Raw genomic sequence first — 24,675 nt, 5'->3', positions numbered from 1 at the left:
AGGTAGATAGCATTCAGTTCAAAGTTGAACGACATATTTCATTGGATGATATACCTGGTTGTTGTTCAGAGGTAGATAGCATTCAGTTCAAAGTTGAACGACATATTTCATTGGATGATATACCTGGTTGTTGTTCAGAGGTAGATAGCATTCAGTTCAAAGTTGAACGACATATTTCATTGGATGATATACCTGGTTGTTGTTCAAAGGTAGATAGCATTCAGTTCAAAGTTGAATGACATATTTCATTGGATGATATACCTGGTTGTTGTTCAAAGGTAGATAGCATTCTATTCAATTTGTGTAAGATGCCTGAGTGTGCCGATCTCATTGAAATATGATTAATTTGTAGGCTTAAAAATTCCTGTCTTGAACTTTAAGATATAGATGTTTCTTTTTATTTGAAGATTTGAATAACTGAAAACTCCAATATTCATTGTTTTTGTAAAATTTTATCTCATTTATCAATAGATGAACTAAAAGTAAAGGTTTACAGAAAGTAAAAAGGTATATCAACTGCATAGATCTTTTCAACAATGACTCTCTCCAAATGGACTTTAAAACTGAATGGTTCATTTGAAAACCCTTTAAATGTCTGCCCTTGTCTAATATTTTAAGCTTACTGGTCAGAGATCACCAGAGCTTCTGGGAGAGGACAGTCTGTTGTCCACCATACATTGTCTGTCCATACATTAGCACAGTTTTTTTTATCACTGTTCCCCATAAACTTTTCAGAAGATTGCCATGAAACTATATGTCCCATGGTCTAGTTGGTCTTAATTTAAAATGGTACTTTTTGAATGTTCCATATGGCCACCATAACAGCCAGATTGTAAAGTTTTTGTCAGCGCTACTGCAGCCTCTGAATGAATAGACATATCAACATGTGGTTTTCACTTAAAGTCTTTTTAAAATAGCTTGTCAAATGATTATAAAAATGGTGCAGATCTGACATTCATCATTACTCCTCCTGAACAAAAATTCATGTCATTTTTTTCACTAGAAGACTTCTTAGGATGTCTAGGTGATCCTGCTGAAAACGGTAGTGATCTGACCTCCAATGAAAATGTTTATGTTACTTCTTCTAGATGGGTGGTCTTATTGTCAAGGGGTTTTCAACAGAAAACTTGGTATAATATTTTATTTATTGGACTCAAATGAAAATTGTGCCAACTGACATCCAGTATAACGACCATGTTGACTTTAGCATGTAGTGATATCTAGTTGTTCTAAATTAAAATGGCATGGATCAGACCTTCAGTATTTAAAAAATGTAGCTATTGCTACCTGTTTTAGATGAATGGTCACATCAACATGGAGTCTGATCATGTTGTGTTATCACAAATGAAAATGGTGCTGATCCGACATCCAAAATAGCCACCATAGCAGCAGTCTTGAAAATCTGGTAATCTGTTTCTCAGTGGAAGGTCATATTCACCGAAAGACTTTAATTTACGCTTGGTCCGAAATGAAAATGGCGCATCCACAATGGTTGCCATAACAGCTAATTTTGAAACTCTTGTTATTGCTAGAAAATATCAGGTGGTTTCAACACCCAGCAGGAAGACATCATCTTATATTGAATTCATGGAAATTCTTTTGGGATAGTAAATCATCAGTCCCTTTGTAGGACTCTTTAAGGATAGTAGAACATCAGTCCCTTTGTAGGACTCTTTTGGGATAGTAAATCATCAGTCCCTTTGTAGGACTCTTTTAGGATAGTAGAGCATCAGTCCCTTTGTAGGACTATTTTGGGACAGTAAAAATCAGTCCCTTTGTAGGACTCTTTTGGGATAGTAGAGCATCAGTCCCTTTGAGGGACTCTTTATCTAACATTGCTTTTGTCCTAGTCTGATTAAATTTTGCCAGTTTTAGTCAAACAATGAATCATAATTTAGATTTTAATTTATGTATCAATAAGGAAGTGGCTAACTTTTTTTATTCAGTTCTTTTTCTTTGTTTTGTTTTCATATCATCTTAAAGATACTAGAATGAATATTGTTATCAGCTACAGCCATTTGCAACGAAACTAAGTCTTAGAATACATACCTTTTTGGTGGCATAATAGGTTACAACTCTTTAGCGTTTGAACTGATCACAAGGCCTTCATCTGAGGAATGACTGCTTGACTGGGGCCCTGAGTGGCCAAGTGGTCTAAAGTGCTCACCATTCCAGATCACTGCCATCTCACCTCTGTATGCGTGTGTTTGAGTCCAAGGCTCGGCTAGCATGGGTACATGGGAAAGCCTGCCAGTAGCTTCTTGTGGGTCAGTGGTTCTTCCCTGGGTTTTCCAGGGTTCTTCCTCCACCAGTTATACTGGCCGCCATGTATAGCCTATCTTGTGCTGAATAATGGTGTTAAACCCTAGAACAACAACAACAACAACAACAACTTCTTGACTGGAGTCACATGATCAGCTAAATGTTGATTACATAACAAGATCCCTGAACACCATTCACTCAGTCTCAGTACATCCAAAAGCCAAAACTGCTTTGAAAAAGTAGTCCTCAGTGTGATAATTTTGGAAAAGGCTACATTGGAAAACTGCCTTGAAATGAGTTTAAGTACATTTGTAGAGGAACAGAGAATCCCAGACAGCATTTGGTGGTGATTGAAAGAATTGGGGCATACTATTTCTTGGGATTATATCAGAGTACTTGCTAGAGAGAATAATACTCTGAGGACAAAAATAAGAGAAGCTATTGAAATTATGGAAGGGGAGACAATTTTGAACAGTGTTTCTGGATTGAAAATTCTGCCATTGTACAGAAGGTTTTTATCACATGGTCAATGTTTAGTTTATCACATGATTCCATTCCAACTTAAAAATAGTTGACATTGCATTCAGTTGAATCAGTGTATCAACATATTTGTCCGTTGTTTTTATTTTTGGAGTACCTTTTGTGTTCAACTAATGGCATATAATATGCATAGAAGAGAACCCAGAATTTATAGTTTTTAAAAAAACACTTGATGAAATTTCCATTGATACAGGGTTCAGTCGGTAATTAAATATTATATGTGTTTTGATCCCTCCAGAAATTTAAATAATTTTATGGTAAGTTTGATAGAATCAGCATTAAATGTTAATTTCCCCTGGTGGCCAAGTGGTCAAAATGCTTACCTTTATACTTTACAGATAGCAAAAAATCTTCCTGTGTGTTAGTGGTTTTTCATGGGATCTTTCTTGGTTCTTCCTCTGCCAAATATACTGGCAGCCATGTATGACCCATCATGTGCTGAAAAATGGTGTTGAACCCCCCAAAAGTGAAAACCATAATTTCTGTTTGAAAAGATGATTGTATCTCAATGCTTCCAAGACGCATAGTGCATTTAGCCATGATGGCTGACATAATGGTAAACAGAGAGCACTGGATAAAAGATGTAATGCGGAAATCTTTAACAGAAAACCAGCTAAATAATTTATAATTGTGGACAAAACAAGTCAGTTACAAGATAAAACTTACTTTTTCCGAAAGTCTTGGAAATGTATGCCACCACATTTCTGGTTATGTGATAATGCTGATGTTTTGTTTTCAGCAACATTAATGTTGCTTCTTTTAATGTTTTGTTCACTGGTTGCAGTGCTGTTTCTGATAAAGATGGTACAATTGATTTTACTGGTTATAATTTGACAACAGTAATATCTTTGTCTTTATTATCCTTATCATACTCTTGACCCAGCACAGAAATTGACAAATATTCCTTGAAATAAACATACTGACCACAAGTCTGGAGCCCTGTCCCAGTATACAGATATACAGACTGAGCACAAATCTAGACCCCTGTCCTAGTATGCAGAATTACAGACTGAGCACAAATCTAGACCCCTGTCCTAGTATGCAGATATACAGACTGACCACAAGTCTGGACCTCTGTCCGAGTATACAGATATACAGACTGACCACAATTCTGGACCCCTGTCCCATTATACAGATATACAGACAGTCCACGTGTCTGGACCCATGTCCCAGTTTACAGATATACAGACTGTCCACAAGTCTGGACCCCTGTCCCAGTATATAGATATGCAGACTGACCACAAGTCTGGACCCATGTCCAGGATATAGATTGATCAATATTGTTGGTCTTCATCATCATGTCTCCTTTCCATTACACAGATTTATAAATCTTGTTACTTGTAAGATAAAGAGCAACATGAAGAGTGATGCATACCTCACTATTTTAGTGCTTTTTTTGAAACCATATTCTAAAGTGATTTTCCAGAAATATAGATTCTATTCCTACTTACCTACATAAAAACATGGATTTTGTGATAGATCAGTATGACCAACCAGTTTGTACATGTATTCCCTTCCAGTAATTATAGTGAATTATATTTTGTATATTTCAGGGAGGTGATGGAGAAGTCGTACATGGATTATTATGGTTACTATGTCAATATATGCAAGAAAAATGCTCACTTGCAGGGTCAATCAATGCAGGTAGGATAAATGTAGACAATATCAAAATTCAATGCATTGGTCGTTCACAGTAATCCTTGTTCAGGGCATCCATAGTTCATGGTAAGTGTGAAGTTGCTAGTTACTAGAGGGATACATTACACTGAGTTCATCATGTTACAGGTGAAGTTGCTAGTTACTAGAGGGATACATTACATTGAGTTCATCATGTTACAGGTGAAGTTGCTAGTTACTAGAGGGATACATTACACTGAGTTCATCATGTTACAGGTGAAGTTGCTAGTTACTAGAGGGATACATTACATTGAGTTCATCATGTTACAGGTGAAGTTGCTAGTTACTAGAGGGATACATTACATTGAGTTCATCATGTTACAGGTGAAGTTGCTAGTTACTAGAGGGATACATTACATTGAGTTCATCATGTTACAGGTGAAGTTGCTAGTTACTAGAGGGATACATTACACTGAGTTCATCATGTTACAGGTGAAGTTGCTAGTTACTAGAGGGATACATTACATTGAAATCAAAGTGAATCTAATGAGATCCATCACATACACATGTTGAATCAGGGACCATGATGTATCATGGAACTGTGTGTATCTGGAACCATGTCGTATCAGGGGCCATGCTGTATCATGGAACTGTTGTATCTGGGACCATGTTGTATCAGGAGCCATGCTGTATCATGGAACTGTGGTGTATCGGGGACCATGCTGTATCATGGTACTGTGTTGTATCTGGGACCATGCTGTATCAGGGGCAATGCTCCATCATGGAATTGTGTTGTATCTGGAACCATGTTGTATCAGGGGCCATGTTCTATCATGGAACTATATTGTATTTGGGACCATGTTTTATATGTAACCATGTTGTAACCAGGGCCATGCTCTGTCCTGGAATTGTGTTGTACTTGGGACCATGTTGTATCAGGGGCCATGCTGTATCATGGAACTGTGTTGTTTCAGGCACTATGTTATATCAGGGACTGTGTTTTATATCGGACTGTTTTATATCAGACTGTTGTATCAGGGACAGCGTAATATCAGGGACCATGCCATGTCAGGACTGCGTATTATCTGGGACCATGTTGCATCAAGAACCATGCTGCACTGAATTACTTTGTGATGAGGGACTATTGTCTTTATAGGAGTTACTTACCTACCAATTTCTTTTTACTCCTCTACTGTTTTTAAAAATGAAAAGCATCAGGGATATCAAAAATGCACAATTCTTCATCATTTTATTCATCAATTGTGATTGTCATCTAACAGCCTAACATCATCATCTAGTCTTCATCATCTGATTGCAAATTATGAAGATGTGGCACAGCACATAATGACCCCTTACCTAGAAATAGCCCATCAGGACAGTGTCTTAAACCCTGCAGACAAACTTGCAACATAGCACCCAAGATTCAGTATGTAGAGTTAACTGAATATGATTCTTACAAGGGCAGAATTATATTATAGCTGAAATAAGGCAATTATCTTATTAGCAAATAAATCACTAATCTCCACAAATGAGAGGACTTAATGACTGTGAAACAAGTCTTTTTATTTTATCTACTAAATCTAGTTAATATTGTTCTCTTAGTGTTATATTGTACACATTGATATAAGCAGAACAGTGTAATTGACAGTGTAAGGTATGGATCAGTGTAGTTGACAGTGTAAGGTACATATCAGTGTAGTTCACAGAGTGTAAGGTACAGATCAGTGTTGTTGACAGAGTGTGAAGTACAGATCAGTGTAGTTGACAGAGTGAGGTACATCTCATGTAGTTGACAGTGAGGTACATATCAGTGTTGTTGACACAGTGTGAAGTACAGATCAGTGAAGTTGACAGTGTAAGGTGCAGATCAGTGTAGTTGACAGTGAGGTTCAGATCAGTGTAGTTGACTGCATAAGTTACAGATCAGTGTAGTTGACTGTAAGGTACAGATCAGTGTAGTTGACAGAGTGTAAGGTACAGATCAGTGTAGTTGGCAGAGTGTAAGGTACAGATCAGTGTAGTTGACAGAGTGTAAGGTACAGATCAGTGTAATTGACAGAGTGTAAGGTACAGATCAGTGTAGTTGACAGAGTGTAAGGTACAGATCAGCACAATGTTTACACTCCAGTTGTATCCTGTTAGTCAGAAAGAAATGTATTTATCAGGTCCTGTGGGTAAATTACATCAAAGTGTAGTTTATAACAATATGGTGCATTCAGAAACCTGCTCTGTTTGTTTGACTTGCTGCACATTTATGCACAGGGTAAGATATATGACCTCTAAGGAAATAGCCAGATACATGAGCTTGTGACATCCATGGGGTAATTGCACAGTATCTAGAATGAGCTTGTGACATCCATGGGGTAACTGCACTGTATGCATAATGAGTTTGTGACATCCATGGGGTAAGTGCACAGTATGCATAATGAACTTGTGACATCCATGGGGTAACTGCACAGTATGCATAATAGGCAAATCATAAAACCAATAATTCTAATAAATAACTGGTGAAAGACATAGTAGTTTGAAGTCTACCTTTAAATATAGAGTTGAAATGAAACAAAGAGAAAATCAGACTTTGTCCAGAAACAACAGGTTGTTATTTATGGGAAGTTTAAGTGAAGTAGCCATTAGGTGAAGTTGTATTAAACATTATATATCAGAAATCATCATGGAAAGAGTATAAAAATCATAATAGAAGGTTGAGGAACAAGTTTCAATTTATTTCAAGCTTTCTCCTCATTAAGAAAAGTTCCAATTTAGTCTCATGTCAGACATTTGCTGCTATAGGCAAACATTTATTAATTTGATACCATTTCCAGTTTAGTCTCATGTCAGACATTTGCTGCTATCTGTAAACATTTATTAATTTGATACCATTTCATGTTTAGTCTCAAATCAGAAATTTGCTGATATAGGCAAACATTGATTAATTTGATACCATTTCTCCAAACTTTTAATCAACATAGAACAATGGATTATTCTAGGATAATTATGCAATTTATTCTAAATAAATTTATTAATTATTGGAACAATCAGTTTCTTGCACATAATTAATGTTGACTGATGAGTAATCTGGAATTTAATGTATTTTTTAGGATCCATTTGGTGAGAAGCGGGGTAACTTTGATTATGAGAATATATTGAAAAGGCTTCAAGCAATAAAAGAAACTCTCAGTGAGAAAAACAATAGTGTCTCCGATTCAGAGTCCTCCGATTCAGAAATGGACACAACAAGTAATGGAGTAAGCTGAAGTCACAGCTTTCTTAGCTTGACTGGTCATTGTCCAGAAGAGCTTATGCAGTGAACTTTTTGTCCGCTGGCCATTCAGCATGCAGAATCAGTCTTTCATCATCTGTCAGCACAAGTTTATCATTACTGTTACTGAACTTCTGGAAGGATTGCTATAAACCTTTCTCACACAGACACACACACACACAAAGACACACACACACACAGACAACACACACACACACAAGGTTTAGTTTGTCCTAAATGAAGATGCTCATCAAACATCCAGTATGGCCATCTTTATAATCGAGTCATGCTATTCTTCCTTGTTGGATTGTGATACTGATATGAAAGACTTCTTATGATGTCGAGTTTGTCATCTTCTTGATTTGAATGTCATACTGATACTGATATGAAAGACTCCTTATGATGTCAATTTGTCATATTCTTGATTTGAATGTCATACTGACATGAGGTTTTCACTTAATATATTTAGTTTGATCTCAATGAAAATGGCACCGATCTTCCTTACATCCAACATTACTGATGCAGGGACTGTCGTAAAAATCATGTTGCTAGTCCATCTGAATGTACAGTTATCTTGACATGGAGTTTTCATTAAAAGATTTAATATGATTTCTATTTGACATCGTATGTCTATATATCTATTTGTCTGTTTGTCTATATGTCTGTTTGATCCTAAATGAAAATGCCACTAATCTGATAGCCAGCTTGGCTGCCATGGCAGTCATCTTAAAAATCTTGTTATAGGTACTTCTGAATAGAGATAAAATACTGATTAGTTCCAGCCATCTTAAAAATCTTGTTATTGGTACTTCTGAATAGAGATAAAATACTGATTAGTTCTGGCCATCTTAAAAATCTTGTTGTAGGTACTTCTGAATAGAGATAAAATACTGATTAGTTCTGGCCATCTTAAAAATCTTGTTATAGGTACTTCTGAATAGAGATAAAATACTGATTAGTTCTGGCCATCTTAAAAATCTTGTTGTAGGTACTTCTGAATAGAGATAAAATACTGATTAGTTCTGGCCATCTTAAAAATCTTATTATTGGTACTTCTGAATAGAGATAAAATACTGATTAGTTCTGGCCATCTTAAAAATCTTGTTATTGGTACTTCTGAATAGAGATAAAATACTGATTAGTTCTGGCCATCTTAAAAATCTTGTTATAGGTACTTTTGAATAGAGATAAAATACTGATTAGTTCTGGCCGTCTTAAAAATCTTGTTATAGGGACTTCTGAATAGAGATAAAATACTGATTAGTTCTGGCCATCTTAAAAATCTTGTTATAGGTACTTCTGAATAGAGATAAAATACTGATTTGTTCTGGCCGTCTTAAAAATCTTGTTATAGGGACTTCTGAATAGAGACAAAATACTGATTAGTTCTGGCCATCTTAAAAATCTTGTCATATGGACTTCTGAATAGAGATATAATACTGATTAGTTCTGGCCATCTTAAAAATCTGGTCATCACTATTCATTTAAGGATGTTTGTGTCAATACAGAGTCTCCGATAAAACACTTCTGACTATATTTAGTTCTAAATAAAAATGATGATGATGCGACCGACCCAAAATCTGAAAGATCATATTACAGCTAGTTCTCCAGAATGGATAGCCATATTGACATTTAAAAACAAAACGTACAAAAACTGCTTTTTTTCTCATGTGATTTTCTTGTTCATATGTTAAAATGATGTTTATCCAAAATTGATATCTATCTTGATATGGCAGCTTCTTCTAAACAGATGGTTGTTGTGACATGAGGGTATTCACTAGCAATGCTTTATGTAGCTGGCTCTGAAAGAAAATGGTGTTCATCAGACTTCCGACAGAGTGACTGTCACACCACTTCTCTTGCATGAATGGTTGCACTGAGATGCGGTTATTGCAAGAACACTCCAAGCAATATTTAAATGATTCTGAATAAAAATGGTGCAGTTTTGACCACCAACATGTCCTAACCCATTATGAAGGATGTTTGACAACCAGATCATGGCATTAAGTCAAAGGTCCATGCTTGTATTTTTGTACTTCATCGAATTTATGAAGAGTCATTGAAGAATAAATCTCTGGGACTGTACAAACCATGAAAGTTTTTTTTGGCAATAACATCATGTTCTGTATCTTAAACTAAACTTTGCAGATGCCTTGCACTTGTGGTGAGGAAGAAGCCTATTGATTTTGTGGTCAAAAGTCATGGTCTCTGTGACTAAAAGAAACACATGGTCTCTGTGACTGTAAGAAACACATGGTCTATGTGACTGAAAGAAAAACATGGTCTCTGTGACTGTAAGAAACACATGGTCTCTGTGACTGAAAGAAAAACATGATCTATGAACATTAACATTAGTCTTTTGTCACAGATCTGGGCCAATCATCATGGAGGGATTATACTTAGGGTAAAAAAGAAGCCTATCAAGTTTGGGGTCAAAGGTCAAAGCAACTATGAATGAAAAGAAATTGTTTGTCACAGAGATTTCATTTTTATCTACATACAAGACTATGAAACTTATGGCAGGTGTTTAATGTGCCATTCATTGTTTTATTCTTTTTGTTTATTTATGTGCAGTAATTATATGCAATAAATTATCAGAAGGAATCATCTGAGCTGTAGGAAGCTTTGACATTTAGGAAGTACTTTATGAAGGTCAGCTGCATCGTCATTACCATGGTTGCCATTAACGTTGTCTTCATCCATGTATTTTATTGTAACCACCTCCTTAATGTCTTGTTTATTGATTTTCATTTTTGTAGTTGGTTGACATTGTAATCTATGTCATCATCTATTTTGTCATATTATTATCAACATCATCATCATCTTTGTAATTTTCATCAACATCATCATCATCTTTGTAATTTTCATCAACGTCATCAGCAGCAGCAGTGTGAAGTATTGCCAAGTGTTATATTGGCATTCTCCCAGACGTCAGAATCTGCATAAAAGCATTGGATACAATAGAATGATCACAGGCAGATTTTGTATTATCATCAACACTTTGTTATGGTACCTAGTGTTTTTTTTAATCAAAGGGCAACTGGTATATTCATTGATTGGATATGATCCCAAGCATTTTAAAGAAGCAGTGCAAACTATTGCTGATGCTCCAGTTTACAGGTCAGTAAAACCTGTTTATGCGCAATTTGTAGGGACCATTAGACATTCTTGTTGTACCAAGATTTGTCACATAATGCTTACGTTTGTTAGTTTCATGACCTCATATAGTAAAAATAGCTTTCCATCCGGTGGTGTTACACTTAACAATATTACATGACATTGTAATGGAGCATTTCAAAATACATTATGTGATGATACACACACCTTCAATTGACATAACATAAATGGAACATGTTGAATAACACCATATGTCACTCAGTGCAAGTAGTTTATTATATATAATATTAAAATCCACTGCTCATGTAAAAGATTACATTGGGTTAGTGTGTAGACAAGCTATATTCTTTGGTTTGACCAGAATTGGGGTATACTAATTAAACCAAGCTATGAAAATGGACCTCATGTCATGTACTGATGTGTCTCCCTGTTTGGTGACGATTACTCGACCCATCTCCAGAGTGGGAATGTGGAGATAGCTCTCCAGCCCAGAGATATGGTAATAACTCCAGAGTGGAGACTTGGAGATAGCTCTCCAGTGTGGAGATGTGGAGATAGCTCTCCAGAGTGGAGATGTGGAGATAGCTCTCCAGAGTGGAGACTTGGAGATAGCTCTCCAGAGTGGGAATGTGGAGATAGCTCTCCAGCCCAGAGATATGGTAATAACTCCAGAGTGGAGACATGGAGATAGCTCTCCAGAGTGGAGATGTGGAGATAGCTCTCCAGAGTGGAGATGTGGAGATAGCTCTCCAGAGTGGAGACTTGGAGATAGCTCTCCAGAGTGGGAATGTGGAGATAGCTCTCCAGCCCAGAGATATGGTAATAACTCCAGGTTGAAGATATGGTAGTAATTCTCCAGAGCAGAGATGTGGAGATAGCTCACTATAGTAGAGATATAGTGATAACTCTCCAGAGTGGACATATGGTAATAACTCTCTAGAGTGGAGATAGCTCTCCAGAGTGGAGATATGGTAATAATTCTCCAGAGCAGATATGTGGAGATAGCTCACTATGGTGGTGCTCTACAGTTTCGTATTTTGCATAGGGTTAGAATTTTAAAGAAAAAGAATTTCCCCAACTTTCCTCAATGGTTCTGTTGGCTGTTTAAAAAAAATCCTTGTATATCTTAGGTATAATTCAAAGAACCTTTAATTCCCTTTATTTTCATGTATGATTGATGGGTGTAATATGGGTTATAGAGTATACAGCTCAGCCTTACTCCTGATGTGCACCTTTCAAAAAATTGCTAGCTCTACTTGGTCATTTTCACTTCCTGAACTTTAGAGGTAAATTGTGCAAAAAAGAGCTGATAACTTTTTTTACATTTTATATATTTGGTGATTCTTTCATTGCCCTTTCAGAAGCTGGTATTGTCTAGTCTGGCAAAATTCAGTTTCCCTATTTTAATAGCTGCTATGGATAGTGTACTTGAGACTTATTCAGGCTGATTTTTTAGCACAAGGGAGCAGTCATTTTAGTTAGCAGTGTGCTTAAATCGTGTACAATTTCCAAAAGTATAATATCCAAAGAAATATCATCCACATTACATTAATGTAGCATAGAGGTATGCCAACATTCCACTGAGCATGTTTTAAATGCGAACAACTTCACCTTACATACGTCACTCTCTCAAAAGTACATAATAACTGGTGAGCGCCCCCCTATAGTAGAGATATAGTGATAACTCTCCAGAGTGGAGATATGGTTATAACTCTCAAGAATAGAGGTATGTTGTTAGCTCTCCATAGTGGAGATAGCTCACTCGAGTTGAGATTGGTGAAAACTCTCTAGAGAGAAGATTTCGAAGATAGCTCTTAAGAGTGGAGATTTGGAGAGAGCTCTTCAGAGTGGAGATAATTTAAGTCTTCTCTTTACCATGGCACTTTGTATTAAAACAACATATTTAATATTTAATTTTTACCAAGATACAAACAATTGCTAGTTTTTATTACATTTTGAAAATTTAATGAAAACTGGATGAGAACTATAGAAATTAAAATTATTTAGATGTTTTGTTGTATAAAGTGCCATTCAGCTTGGTGTCATTGTATTGACAGTGTCAGTCACCTTGGTGTCATTGTATTGACAGTGTCACTTTTACCTTAGTGTCATAGTATTGATAGTGTCAATTACCTTGGTGTCATTGTATTCACAGTGTCACTTTCACCTTAGTGCCTTAGTATTGATAGTGTCAGTCACCTTGGTGTCATTGTATTGACAGTGTCATTCACCTTGGTGACAATGTATTGACAGTGACATTCACTTTGGTGTCATTACATTTGACAAGGTGTTAATCACCTTGGTGTCATTCCATTTGACAAAGTATCAGTGACCTTGGTGTTATTTCATTTGACAAAGTGTCAGCCAACTTGATGTCTTGCATTTGACAATGTGTCAGTTACCTTGGTGTCATAACATTTGCAAAAGTGTCAGCCACCTTGGTGTCATTGTATTTGACAAGGTGTCAGCCACCTTGGTGTCATCACATTTGACAAAGTCAGCCACCTTGGTGTTGTATTTAACAAGGTGTCAGTCACCTTGGTGTAATCACATTTGACAGTGTCAGCCACCTTGGTGTCATCACATTTGACAGAGTGTCAGCCACCTTGGTGTCATTGCCTTTGACAAGGTGTCAGACAGCTTGAACTGTCAGTGTTCAGGGAATATTTCCAAGACAATAGATGCCCTGAATGTTTAGGGCATACGTCCAAGATACGAGACATATGAATATTCAAAGACATTAAAAAAAATTGCAGTTTTTTTTCCAAGATAGTATGCATTATGTACAAGATGGTTTGCGTTATGTACAAGATGTTATGCATTATGTACAAGATGTTATGCATTATATACAAGACAGTATGCATTATGTACAATATAGTTTGCATTCTGTACAAGATGGTATGCATTATGTACAAGATGGTATGCATTATGTACAAGATGGTATGCATTATGTACAATATAGTTTGCATTCTGTACAAGATGTTATGCATTATGTACAATATAGTTTGCATTCTGTACAAGATGTTATGCATTATGTACAAGATGTCATGCATTATGTACAAGATGGTATGCATTATGTACAAGATGTTATGCATTATGTACAAAATGGTATGCATTATGTACAAGATAGTATGCATTATGTACAATATAGTTTGCATTCTGTACAAGATGTTATGCTTTATGTACAAGATGTTATGCATTATATACAAGACAGTATGCATTATGTACAATATAGTTTGCATTCTGTACAAGATGTTATGCATTATGTACAATATAGTTTGCATTCTGTACAAGATGTTATGCATTATGTACAAGATGTTATACATTATGTACAAGATGGTATGCATTATGTACAAGATGTTATGCATTATGTACAAAATGGTATGCATTATGTACAAGATAGTATGCATTATGTACAATATAGTTTGCATTCTGTACAAGATGTTATGCATTATGTACAAGATGTTATACATTATGTACAAGATGGTATGCATTATGTACAAGATGTTATGCATTATGTACAAAATGGTATGCATTATGTACAAGATAGTATGCATTATGTACAATATAGTTTGCATTCTGTACAAGATGGTATGCTTTATGTACAGTATAGTTTGCATTCTATACAGGATAGTATGCATTATGTACAAGATGTTATGCATTATGTACAAGATGGTATGCATTATGTACAATATAGTTTGCATTCTATACAAGACAGTATGCATTATATACAAGATGGTATGCAATACATACAATATAGTATGTATTCTGTACAAGATGGTATGCAATATGTGCAGTATAGTATGCATTATGTACAAGATGGTATGTATTATGTAAAAGATGGTATATAATATGTACAATATAGTAAGCATTATGTACATGACAGTAAGCATTATGTACAAGACAGTATGCATTATGTACAAGATGGTATGCAATATGTGCAATATAGTATGCATTATGTACAAGATGTTATGCATTACATACAAGATGGTATGTATTATGTACAAGATGTTATGCATTACATACAAGATGGTATGTATTATGTACAAGATGTTATGCATTACATACAAGATGGTATGTATTATGTACAAGATGTTATGCATTACATACAAGATGGCATGTATTATGTAAAAGACGGTGTATAATATGTACAATATAGTAAGCATTATGTACAAGATGGTATGCATTTTGTTTATGATAGTAATCTTTATGTACAATATTGTATGCATTATGATATTATGCTTTATGTACAAGATAGTATGCATTATGTTTATGATAGTGTGCATTATATACATGATAGTATACATTATAGAAAAGTTGTTATGCAATATGTAAAAAAGAAGGAAATTACATATGGAGTCAGTGGGGATCCAAGTGCCCTTTTTGCAATTTTCTAATCAGTTTAGCAGAGTGACAGTTTGTAACTGTTTTTCAAGTCATTTGATTAGAATGCAAATTTTGATTTAAAAGTAAAAAGGTAAAGAAAATAAGGAAAGGATACAGAAGAAATAAAAATTATTTTGGATATGAAAATGAAAATAAAAACATGGCATTAATTAATGTTTAGCCCAAATACTATAAATGAAAAGCAGATTAAAATAATGGTCATGGTAATTTGTTCATTATTAGGGTTGGTGGTTATGGATTGACAAAGTGATAGATATAACTGTTGTTAAGCTGAATTATCCAGTGATAGATATAACTATGTTAGAATGAATAATCCGGTGATTTAACTATGGTTAGACTGAATAATCCAGTGATATAACTGGTTAGAATGAATAATCCAGTGTTATAACTATGGTTAGATTGAAATATCCAGTGATATAACTAGGGTTAGACTGAATAATCCAGTGTTATAATTATGGTTAGACTGAATAAAATAATGCAGTGATATAGTTATGGTTAGACTGAATAATCCAGTGATATAACTAGGTTAGACTGAATAATCCAGTGATATAACTAGGTTAGACTGAATAATCCAGTGATATAACTGGTTAGACTGAATAATCAACAGATGACTGGATATTACTGGTGACTTGGGACATATTTGACATGTTTATTTATGGAGAGAAATTCATTTAGAAAAGATAATATATACTTGTAGGTTTAGAATATGTAGAGCCAGATTTTAAATTTTCTTATTACAGGAAATTTACTTTCAGATAATAATTATGACATTGAATGCTGTAGTACATGTACACTTGTTTCTTTATTATGTGTTATGAAATTGAATGCTGTAGTACATGTACACTTGTTTCTGTATTTTGTATTATGAAGTTGAATGCTGTAGGACATGTACACTTGTTTCTGTGTTATGTATTATGACATTGAATGCTGTAGTACATGTACACTTGTTTCTGTATTATGTATTATGACAATGAATGCTGTAGTACATGTACAATTGTCTCTGTATTATGTATTATGACACTGAATGCTGTAGTACATGTACACTTGTTTCTGTATTATTTATTATGAAATTGAATGCTGTAGTACATGTACACTTGTAACTTTATTATGTATTATGACATTGAATGCTGTAGTACATGTACACTTGCTTCTGTATTATGTATTATGACATTGAATGCTGTAGTACATGTACACTTGTGACTTTATTATGTATTATGACACTGAATGCTGTAGTACATGTACACTTGTTTCTCTATTAGGTATTATGACCTTGAATGATGTAGTACATGTACTCTTGTTTCTCTATTATGTATTATGACATTGAATGCTGTAGTACATGTACACTTGTTTCTCTATTATGTATTATGACACTGAATGCTGTAGTACATGTACACTTGTTTCTGTATAATGTGATATTAAATCAAATGCCATAATACATAATGCTGTAGTACATGTACACTTGTTTCTGTATAATGTGATATTAAATCAAATGCCATAATATGGAATGCTGTAGTACATGTACACATTTTTCTTTATTTTGTAATATTAAATCAAATGCCATAATACGGAATGATTTAGTACATGTATACTTGTTTCTGTATTATGTAATACTAAATCAAATGCCATAATACGTAATGCTGTAGTACATGTACACTTGTTTCTCTATTATGTATTATGAAGTTGAATGCTGTAGTACATGTACAGTTGCTTCTGTATTATGTATTATGAAATCAAATGCCATAATACATCTACACTTGTTTCTATATATGCATGAAGAAATTGAATGCCACAGTACAGCTGCTTGATAGTTGTGTTCCCATGAGTGATTGCATAACTCAAAATCATGTAACTAAAATTTTTGGTTTCACTACCTTTAATTTTCATTCAAAATAATAATTCAATTTGATGTTTAGAATATCACTTGACCAAGAGCTTGCAGGCCATGGCCAGATCTTGTGGTAGGGAGATGGCCAGATCTTGTGGTAGGGAGATGGCCAGATCTTGTGGTAGGGAGATGGTCAGATCTTGTGGTAGGGAGATGGTCAGATCTTGTGGTAGGGAGATGGTCATATCAATATGTTATTATGTAGTGCACATATGATTGCAGTAAAATGGTCTCTTACTGCACCTCATAATAATGCTATCCCATATATGACACAATCCCTGATATAACACTGTTTTGCATATAACACAATCCCTGATATAAGACTGTCTCTGATGTAGCATGGTCACTGGTGTAACTTAATCCCTGATATAAAACTGTTCCTGATATAATATGATCTCTAATATAAAACTGCCCCTGATATAACATGATTCCTGATACAACAAGGATATGGTTATTGATCCAATTACACTGACTGAATTATATTTTTCCTTGTAATATGCCCCCAATATAAGGCAACATATTCTAAACACAATACACTTGTATTGCTCCCTGGACCAGCATTATAATAAGGGACCATTGTACTGGATAATCAAAAAGGGAAGGACAACTTTATTTGGTAATCAAATAGGGGAGTATCCTGTTTCAGCCAAGGAGACTCTGCCCAGGGCCATGACATGTTTATGCTGGCTGATATGGTGCCCCAGGCGTGCATTGCTTTTGACACCTACACTTGGAAAAAAATACTGCAGGCTCCATGAAATGGCATGTTGGGCAGTTATACTTATCGCCCACCCCTTACATTTGCCCAGATTCAACCTTGTATTATTATAGGAAGAGACCATTGCACTGGGTAATCATATAAAGGAGCATCCCAGTTTTGATCAGAAAGGCTCTATCTTACAGTGTTATAGTGATGGACCATTGTACTGGGTAACTAAATGGGGGAACCTGTCTTCTTTGGTTGATATACTCTGTTTTCAGTTCTTTAGTGATGGACCATTGTACTGGGTAATTAAAGGGGGGAACCTGTCTTCTTTGGTTGATATACTCTGTTTTCAGTTCTTTAGTGATGGACCATTGTACTGGGTAATTAAACGGGGGAGCATCCCATTTTTAGTGAAATAGACTGCATCTTACAGTGTTATAATGAGGGACCATTGTACTTTGGTATTCATGTAGGGGATCATCCCAGTTTCAGTCAAATAGACCTATCTTACAGTATTATAATAAAGGACCATTGTACTTAGTATTCATATAGGGGAGCATCCCAGTGTAGTAAAATAGAAAATCTTAGAATGTTATAGTAAAGGACCATTGTACTGGATAATCATATTGGGGAGCATCCCAGTGTAGTAAAATAGGCTACCTTACGGTGTTTTAGTGAAGAACCATTGTACTGGGTAATCATATATGGGAGCATCCCAGTGTAGTCAAATAGGCTACCTTACAATGTTTTAGTGGAGAACCATTTTACTGGGTAATCATATATGGGAGCATCCCAGTTTAGTCAAATATACTATCTTATATTGTTATAATGAGGGACCATTGTACTGAGTAACCATATAGGGAGCAACCCAGTTTAGTCCGACTCTATCATACAATGTTATAGTGACGAACCATTTAACCGGGATATTGAATGGGGGAGCAGTCTTGGTTTGGTCAGATAAACTCAACCTTACAGTGTTAAAGTGAGGGATCGCTGCATGTGGTAATCAAATAGGGCAGCGTCCTTGTTTTGGTCAAATGGTCTTGACCTTACAGTTTTGCACTTACTGTAAATTACAATGAAAACATCAGCATCCATTATAGGCATTTCTCAGATTATCCATGTTTTTGTGTTCTTTTAAATATTTTGTTAAGTTATTATTGTAACTTTAGGTTTTCAAGTACTTTCTATTTAGAAGCCCAACATTGTTTTATCTGTCCCATTTAGAATCATCCATACATTTTTATTGTCACCATTGTAGGTTTTCGTTTGTTGAAATAGGTTATTGTCTCATTATTTTATCCATGTATAACTCTTTAAACTCAAGTATTTTACATTAATGAAATCCTTAAGAAAGGTTGTTTTCATATATGCATTGATGACATTTATTTCCATGTTTTTTTGTTTAAAAAATAATGTTCAAATTCATTAGGATTACACATAGTGGAGGATATGGTGGAAAAGATGAAATTACATTGAGTGGATATGGTGGAAAAGGTGAAATAACATTGAGTGTCTTCACCCACAGAGACTGTGCCATCCCTATGTGTTAATTCATCAAGTATCACCCATAAATCTAAAACATGCTTTGGATTATCAAATAGGTAATACGAATCTGATTTCACATTAACGTTATAACTCATAATTGAAGTTTCTTTGATGCTTGAGTTATAAATGAATATAAAGTTTTGCTTATCAGACCATTTCTTTTACAAATTAAATTCGTTTTTTGAATGAATATTAAAAAAGTGAAAGTTTTTGTTGTTTTCTCATATTTCTGCACTTTTTTATCTAAAAAAATTAATTTTCCTGGAATGTAGGCTTATATTCCTTACAGAGAAAAATGGTTCAAAAGAAAGAAAATATTTTATGCAAACATTTACGTTTCGTGCAACTTTTTGTGCATTCTGCAAATCGGTCTGGAGTAGCTTCAAGGAGATTTGTCCTTTTTTCATATAGATTATTCCAAACATAGACAATATATATAAGCGAATTCTTAATATGGTTCAAGGAGATTTCAAAGTTGTGCCAGCTTCCTTTGCCTATCAAACACTACATCAGGGAGACACCTCGATAATCAGAGATATTATCAAAATGCATTCTTTATTGCCGAGATACCATATATAATCGAGTATAAGCCGAGTCCAACTGCAGCAACACAGACCCTGATCTGCTATTGCATACTGTTCCAGAAGACCAGGGTCTATATTTTTATATGTACTAATTACACATAACAAACTACATTCAAACGAAACAGTGATTTAATCTTTTCTGTGACGTTACATTCACTTCAGTGATCTGTTACAATAATGTCAGGATTATATATCTCCATAAATTCTTTGAAGATACTTGACGCATTTAGCTGTGAATATTTCGCCATTTATATACCACGGTAATTCTTTAATACAAAAATACTTTCTACCACAGTTGGTATAAAATATTATCTAGCTGCATAACATATTCTGTGCTGCATGAACTATTCTCTGAAACAGAAACTATCCGCACCGTGTCATGGTAAATAAAAATTCCATTTCTGCACAAGTACAAAAATGTTTGTAGTACAGCCACAATCAATAATATCAGCCTGACTGAAAACTTTACTACGCTAACACTGATGCTGTTAAAAATCATAATAAACAGTCATGTTGACCATCTTCCATACTTGTAGTTTTGTTTGTTACTGATATCGGTCAGCTCTGTACTCCATGATGTTGTCCTCTTGTATGGTCACATATTGGTCATTTTCACATTGCGATTCACTGGGTCATATGCATGCGCGTGTGATTTATTGTAGTATAAGTCAATGACTTGGGGGATAGAAGGCCATGACCTATATCAGTATCCAAAATCTAAAACCAAACTATTCAGCATCACGATAAATAATTAACAAAGTCAGTGTGTATTATAACTGAAAAAGAGAGGAGCTTTGTATAGTAGATATACTGTTGAAATTATGTATTGCAGATGGCTACTGAGATTTACAAATACTTGAACACGAAATCACCTAATTAATATTTAAATACTAATTTTCAGACAGAAAAATTTGGAAAGATATCGTGGTTCTGTGCAAAATACGAGAGCGCAGAGGGAACGCCAAACAACTATATAAACTGTTCAACAGTATTACAGGAATGAAAAAGAAAAACCCGATGCCAGATAGTGTAAACAATAACGATCTTGCAGACATATTTGCAGATTATTTTGTGAGTAAAATTCAAACTATTAGAGACTCGCTGCATGGAACACCGACATATCCAATATCCAGTTGATAAGGATATTCAAACCATATATTCTCAAAGCAGTATGATGTGGAAATAATCATTATTCATCGCTAACCATGAGTCCGAACTAGATTGCATGCCAACGTACTACCTATAATTACTTACAGCCCAACGTACTACCTATAATTACTTGCAGCCCAATGTACTACCTATCATTACTTACAGTCCAACATACTACCTGTCATTACTTACAACCCAACGTACTACCTATCATTACTTACAACCCAACGTACTACCTATAATTACTTGCAGCCCAATGTACTACCTATCATTACTTACAGTCCAACATGCTACCTGTCATTACTTACAACCCAACGTACTACCTATCATTACTTACAACCCAATGTACTACCTATAATTACTTACAGCCCAACGTACTACTTATAATTACTTAATAAATGTGTCATTAGATTAAGGGACTTTTGTTAAACCTAGAAGACTTCTATTAACATTGATATAAAACCTGGAGTGGATCTAATTGCTAGTAGGTATAGATCAGCAAGCAAACTCATTTCTTTCAAAGTTCTTGAGAAGACAGCACTAAATCAACCAATCGAACACTGTGATATCCTTGACCTGATACCGAATTATAAGTCTGCTTACAGACTATACTACAACTGTGAAACTGCATTGGTTAAGTTGATGAATGATTAATAGAAGATTGATACGTTACTGTACTAATGGAAGATTGATACGTTACTGTACTAATGGCAATTGATCTCTGCAGCATTTGAGACAGTAGACCACGATCTGCTGCTGTCAATTCTTGAAGCAAATATTGATATTAAGGGGAACGTACTCAGCTGGTTCAACAGCTATTTCAGACCTAGGAGCTACAAGGTTAACTGTTTATGAAAGTAGCTACAAGTTCTGAAACAAGGTCTGAATTTAGATCAACACCTGGTGTTTATAAACTAACAATCGAGGTCAAACAATTTTCTGAAAAAAATATCATCTCCAGTGAATACATTTACATTATAATAGCATATATCAGAATAAAAATTTTAAAACTGACAATTAAATTAAAATAAATATAACTTAAATCGTATATACGTAACACTTCCCCATAAAAAAGAAAGATTTATATGATAAAGCTTTCTTTTCACCATAGATTAATACACGAGGTTTAAGAAAAACATGAGTACTCTTATGAATTACCAACAGTGTATATGAATTACCAACATTGTATATGAATTACCAACAGTGTATATGAATTACCAACATTGTATATGAATTACCAACAGTGTATATGAATTACCAACAGTGTATATGAAATAATACATTTCTATACACGAGAAAGTGCATCTGCTATTAAATTATCTTTTCCCTTGATGTGCCTGATGTCAAGATTATATTCCTGTAACAACAAACTCCACCTTAATAGTCTTTGATTTTTATTTTTCATCTTGCCGATGAAAGCAAGGGGGTTGTGGTCACTAAATACAACAATCGAGGAAGGAGCTGAACTAAGGTGAACTTCAAAATGTTGTAATGCCAATATCAAAGCCACACATTTCTTCTCGATTGTTGAATAATTCCTTTGGTACTTATTTAATTTCTTGGAAAAATAGCACACTGGATGATCAATACCACTTATATATTCTTGAATTAAAACTGCTCCAACCCCAGCATCACTTGCACCAACAGACAGTTTAAAAGACTGGTTGAAATTTGGAGCTGTAAGAACTGGCGCGCTTTTAAGTATGGCTTTCAACTCGTCAAAAGCCTCCTGACATTTTTCAGTCCAAAGGACTATATTTTTCTGACTCAATAAATTTGCCAGGGGTTCAGCAGTGTTAGAAAAATTGGAACAAAATTTTCGATAGTATCCGGCCATACCTAAAAATCGCATCAGTTGCTTTTTATTAACAGGCACGGGATATTCAGAGATAGCCTTGACCTTAGCATCTATAAGTTTAACTTGTCCATGTCCCACGATGTGTCTCAGAAATGTAACACTAGCACGGCAGAACTCACTTTTAGATTAATTAATTGTCAAACATGCATGTTAGTCTGTCAAAGAATTTCCGAATTGTTGCTAAATGTTCTTTCCAGGTGTCGTTGTAGATGATGACATCGATGTAAGCATCACAACTGTCTAGGCCAGAGGTAACCATATTCATGAGGCGTTGATATGTACTTGGCGACCCTTTCATCCCAAACGGCATTACTTTATATTGGTAAAGTCCATCTGGAGTCACGAATGCCGAAATTTCCTTTGCTCTTTTCGTTAATGGAATCTGCCAAAATCCTTTCAGAGGGTCAACTTTGGTGACATACTTGGCATTCCCGATCTTATCAATGCAGTCATCGATTGCTGGAAATGGGAATGAATCTGTTTTTGTCACACCATTTACCTTCCTATAATCAGTACACATACGGAAATTTGTATCTGGTTTTGGAACAAGTATGTATGGTGAACTCCAGTTACATTTACTGGGCTCTATAAAATCATTCTCCAGCAAATATTGAATTTTCTTTTTCAAGTATTCCTGTTTGAGAGGGTTCATCATGTACGGGTGTTGTCTGACAGGTTTGGAATTTAGAATTTCAGCGTCATGGAAAATTTTGTTTGTCCTTGTAGGAATATCTGGAAATAAGTGCTCATATTCAAATAATAACTTTTTAAGTTCATTTCTTTCTTGCTCTTGCAAATATGAAAGTTTCTGGTCCAGAGCTTTCATAATTTCTGAATTCCGAAGATTGGTCACTTCAATGTCAGTAGAATCTGATGATATTTCTTCACTTAAATCTTCACTGAGTGGGACAGGTACAACTAAAGTAATTGCATGTTTAACTTGTCTATCTCTTTCAATATTCTCTTTTAGCATGTTAATGTGACATAGTTGTTTTTATTTACGCCTCCCTGGAGTATTTATGATGTAGTTTAAATCATTTATTCTCCTGTCAACTGTGTAGGGACCATAACACTTATCATGAAGAGGATTTTGTGGTATTGGCAAGAGAGCCAGGACTCTATCACCAGGCTGAAAACCCATTTCCTTCGAGTTTTTATCATATCTTGACTTCATTTTGGATTGAGTAGAGCGCAGATTTGCTCTTGCGACCTCACAAGCTTTTGATAACTCGTATTTAAAATTAGAAACATAATCAAGAAGATTAAATTCAGAATCTTCTTTAGAAAGAAGTTTTTCTTTCAATAATTTCAATGGTCCACGCATAATGTGTCCAAAAAATAGTTCAAAGGGACTGAAACCTAAAGATTCTTGAACTGATTCCCTAACAGCAAACAATAGTAAATGAATGCCTTCATCCCAATCTTTTACCCGTATCAAAACAATATGATCGAATTATATTTTTAAAAGTCTGATGGAATCTTTATAATGCCTCGTGGCTCTCGGGGTGATAGGCAGAAAATATGAATCGTTGAATGCCTAATTCGTACATAACTTGCTGGAAAATTCCAGACATGAAATTTGAGCCTTGATCACACTGTACGGACTTGGGAAGGCCAAACTGAGTAAAAAACTTTGTCAAAGCTTCTACTATTATTTTAGATTTTATATTCCTCAAGGGAATTGCATCTGGAAACCTTGCTGACGCACACTTAATGGTCAACATGTATTGGTTACCTGACTTA

The 24,675-nt window shown here is 35.0% G+C and overlaps 1 protein-coding gene across 2 annotated transcripts in view; it reads left to right on the top strand.

The window, feature by feature from the left end:
- LOC149791196 (ubiquitin-conjugating enzyme E2 Z-like) overlaps positions 1 to 19,552 on the top strand; it is a 37,647-nt gene extending 18,095 nt beyond the window's left edge. For both annotated transcript variants that reach the window (XM_089969650.1, XM_089969651.1), the window contains exons 6-7: positions 4,356 to 4,446; positions 7,518 to 19,552. In XM_089969650.1, coding sequence (XP_089825776.1) covers positions 4,356 to 4,446; positions 7,518 to 7,673 — 247 coding nt within the window. In that variant the 3' untranslated portion in view covers positions 7,674 to 19,552. The remainder of the gene's footprint in view (positions 1 to 4,355; positions 4,447 to 7,517) is intronic.
- The last annotated feature ends 5,123 nt before the right edge of the window (positions 19,553 to 24,675 follow it).

This window comes from Sinohyriopsis cumingii, chromosome 9 (genome assembly GCF_028554795.1).
Source record: "Sinohyriopsis cumingii isolate HCF-2022 chromosome 9, ASM2855479v2, whole genome shotgun sequence".
Taxonomy (NCBI): domain Eukaryota; kingdom Metazoa; phylum Mollusca; class Bivalvia; order Unionida; family Unionidae; genus Sinohyriopsis; species Sinohyriopsis cumingii.
This window is presented reverse-complemented; position numbering and strand designations above follow the sequence as displayed.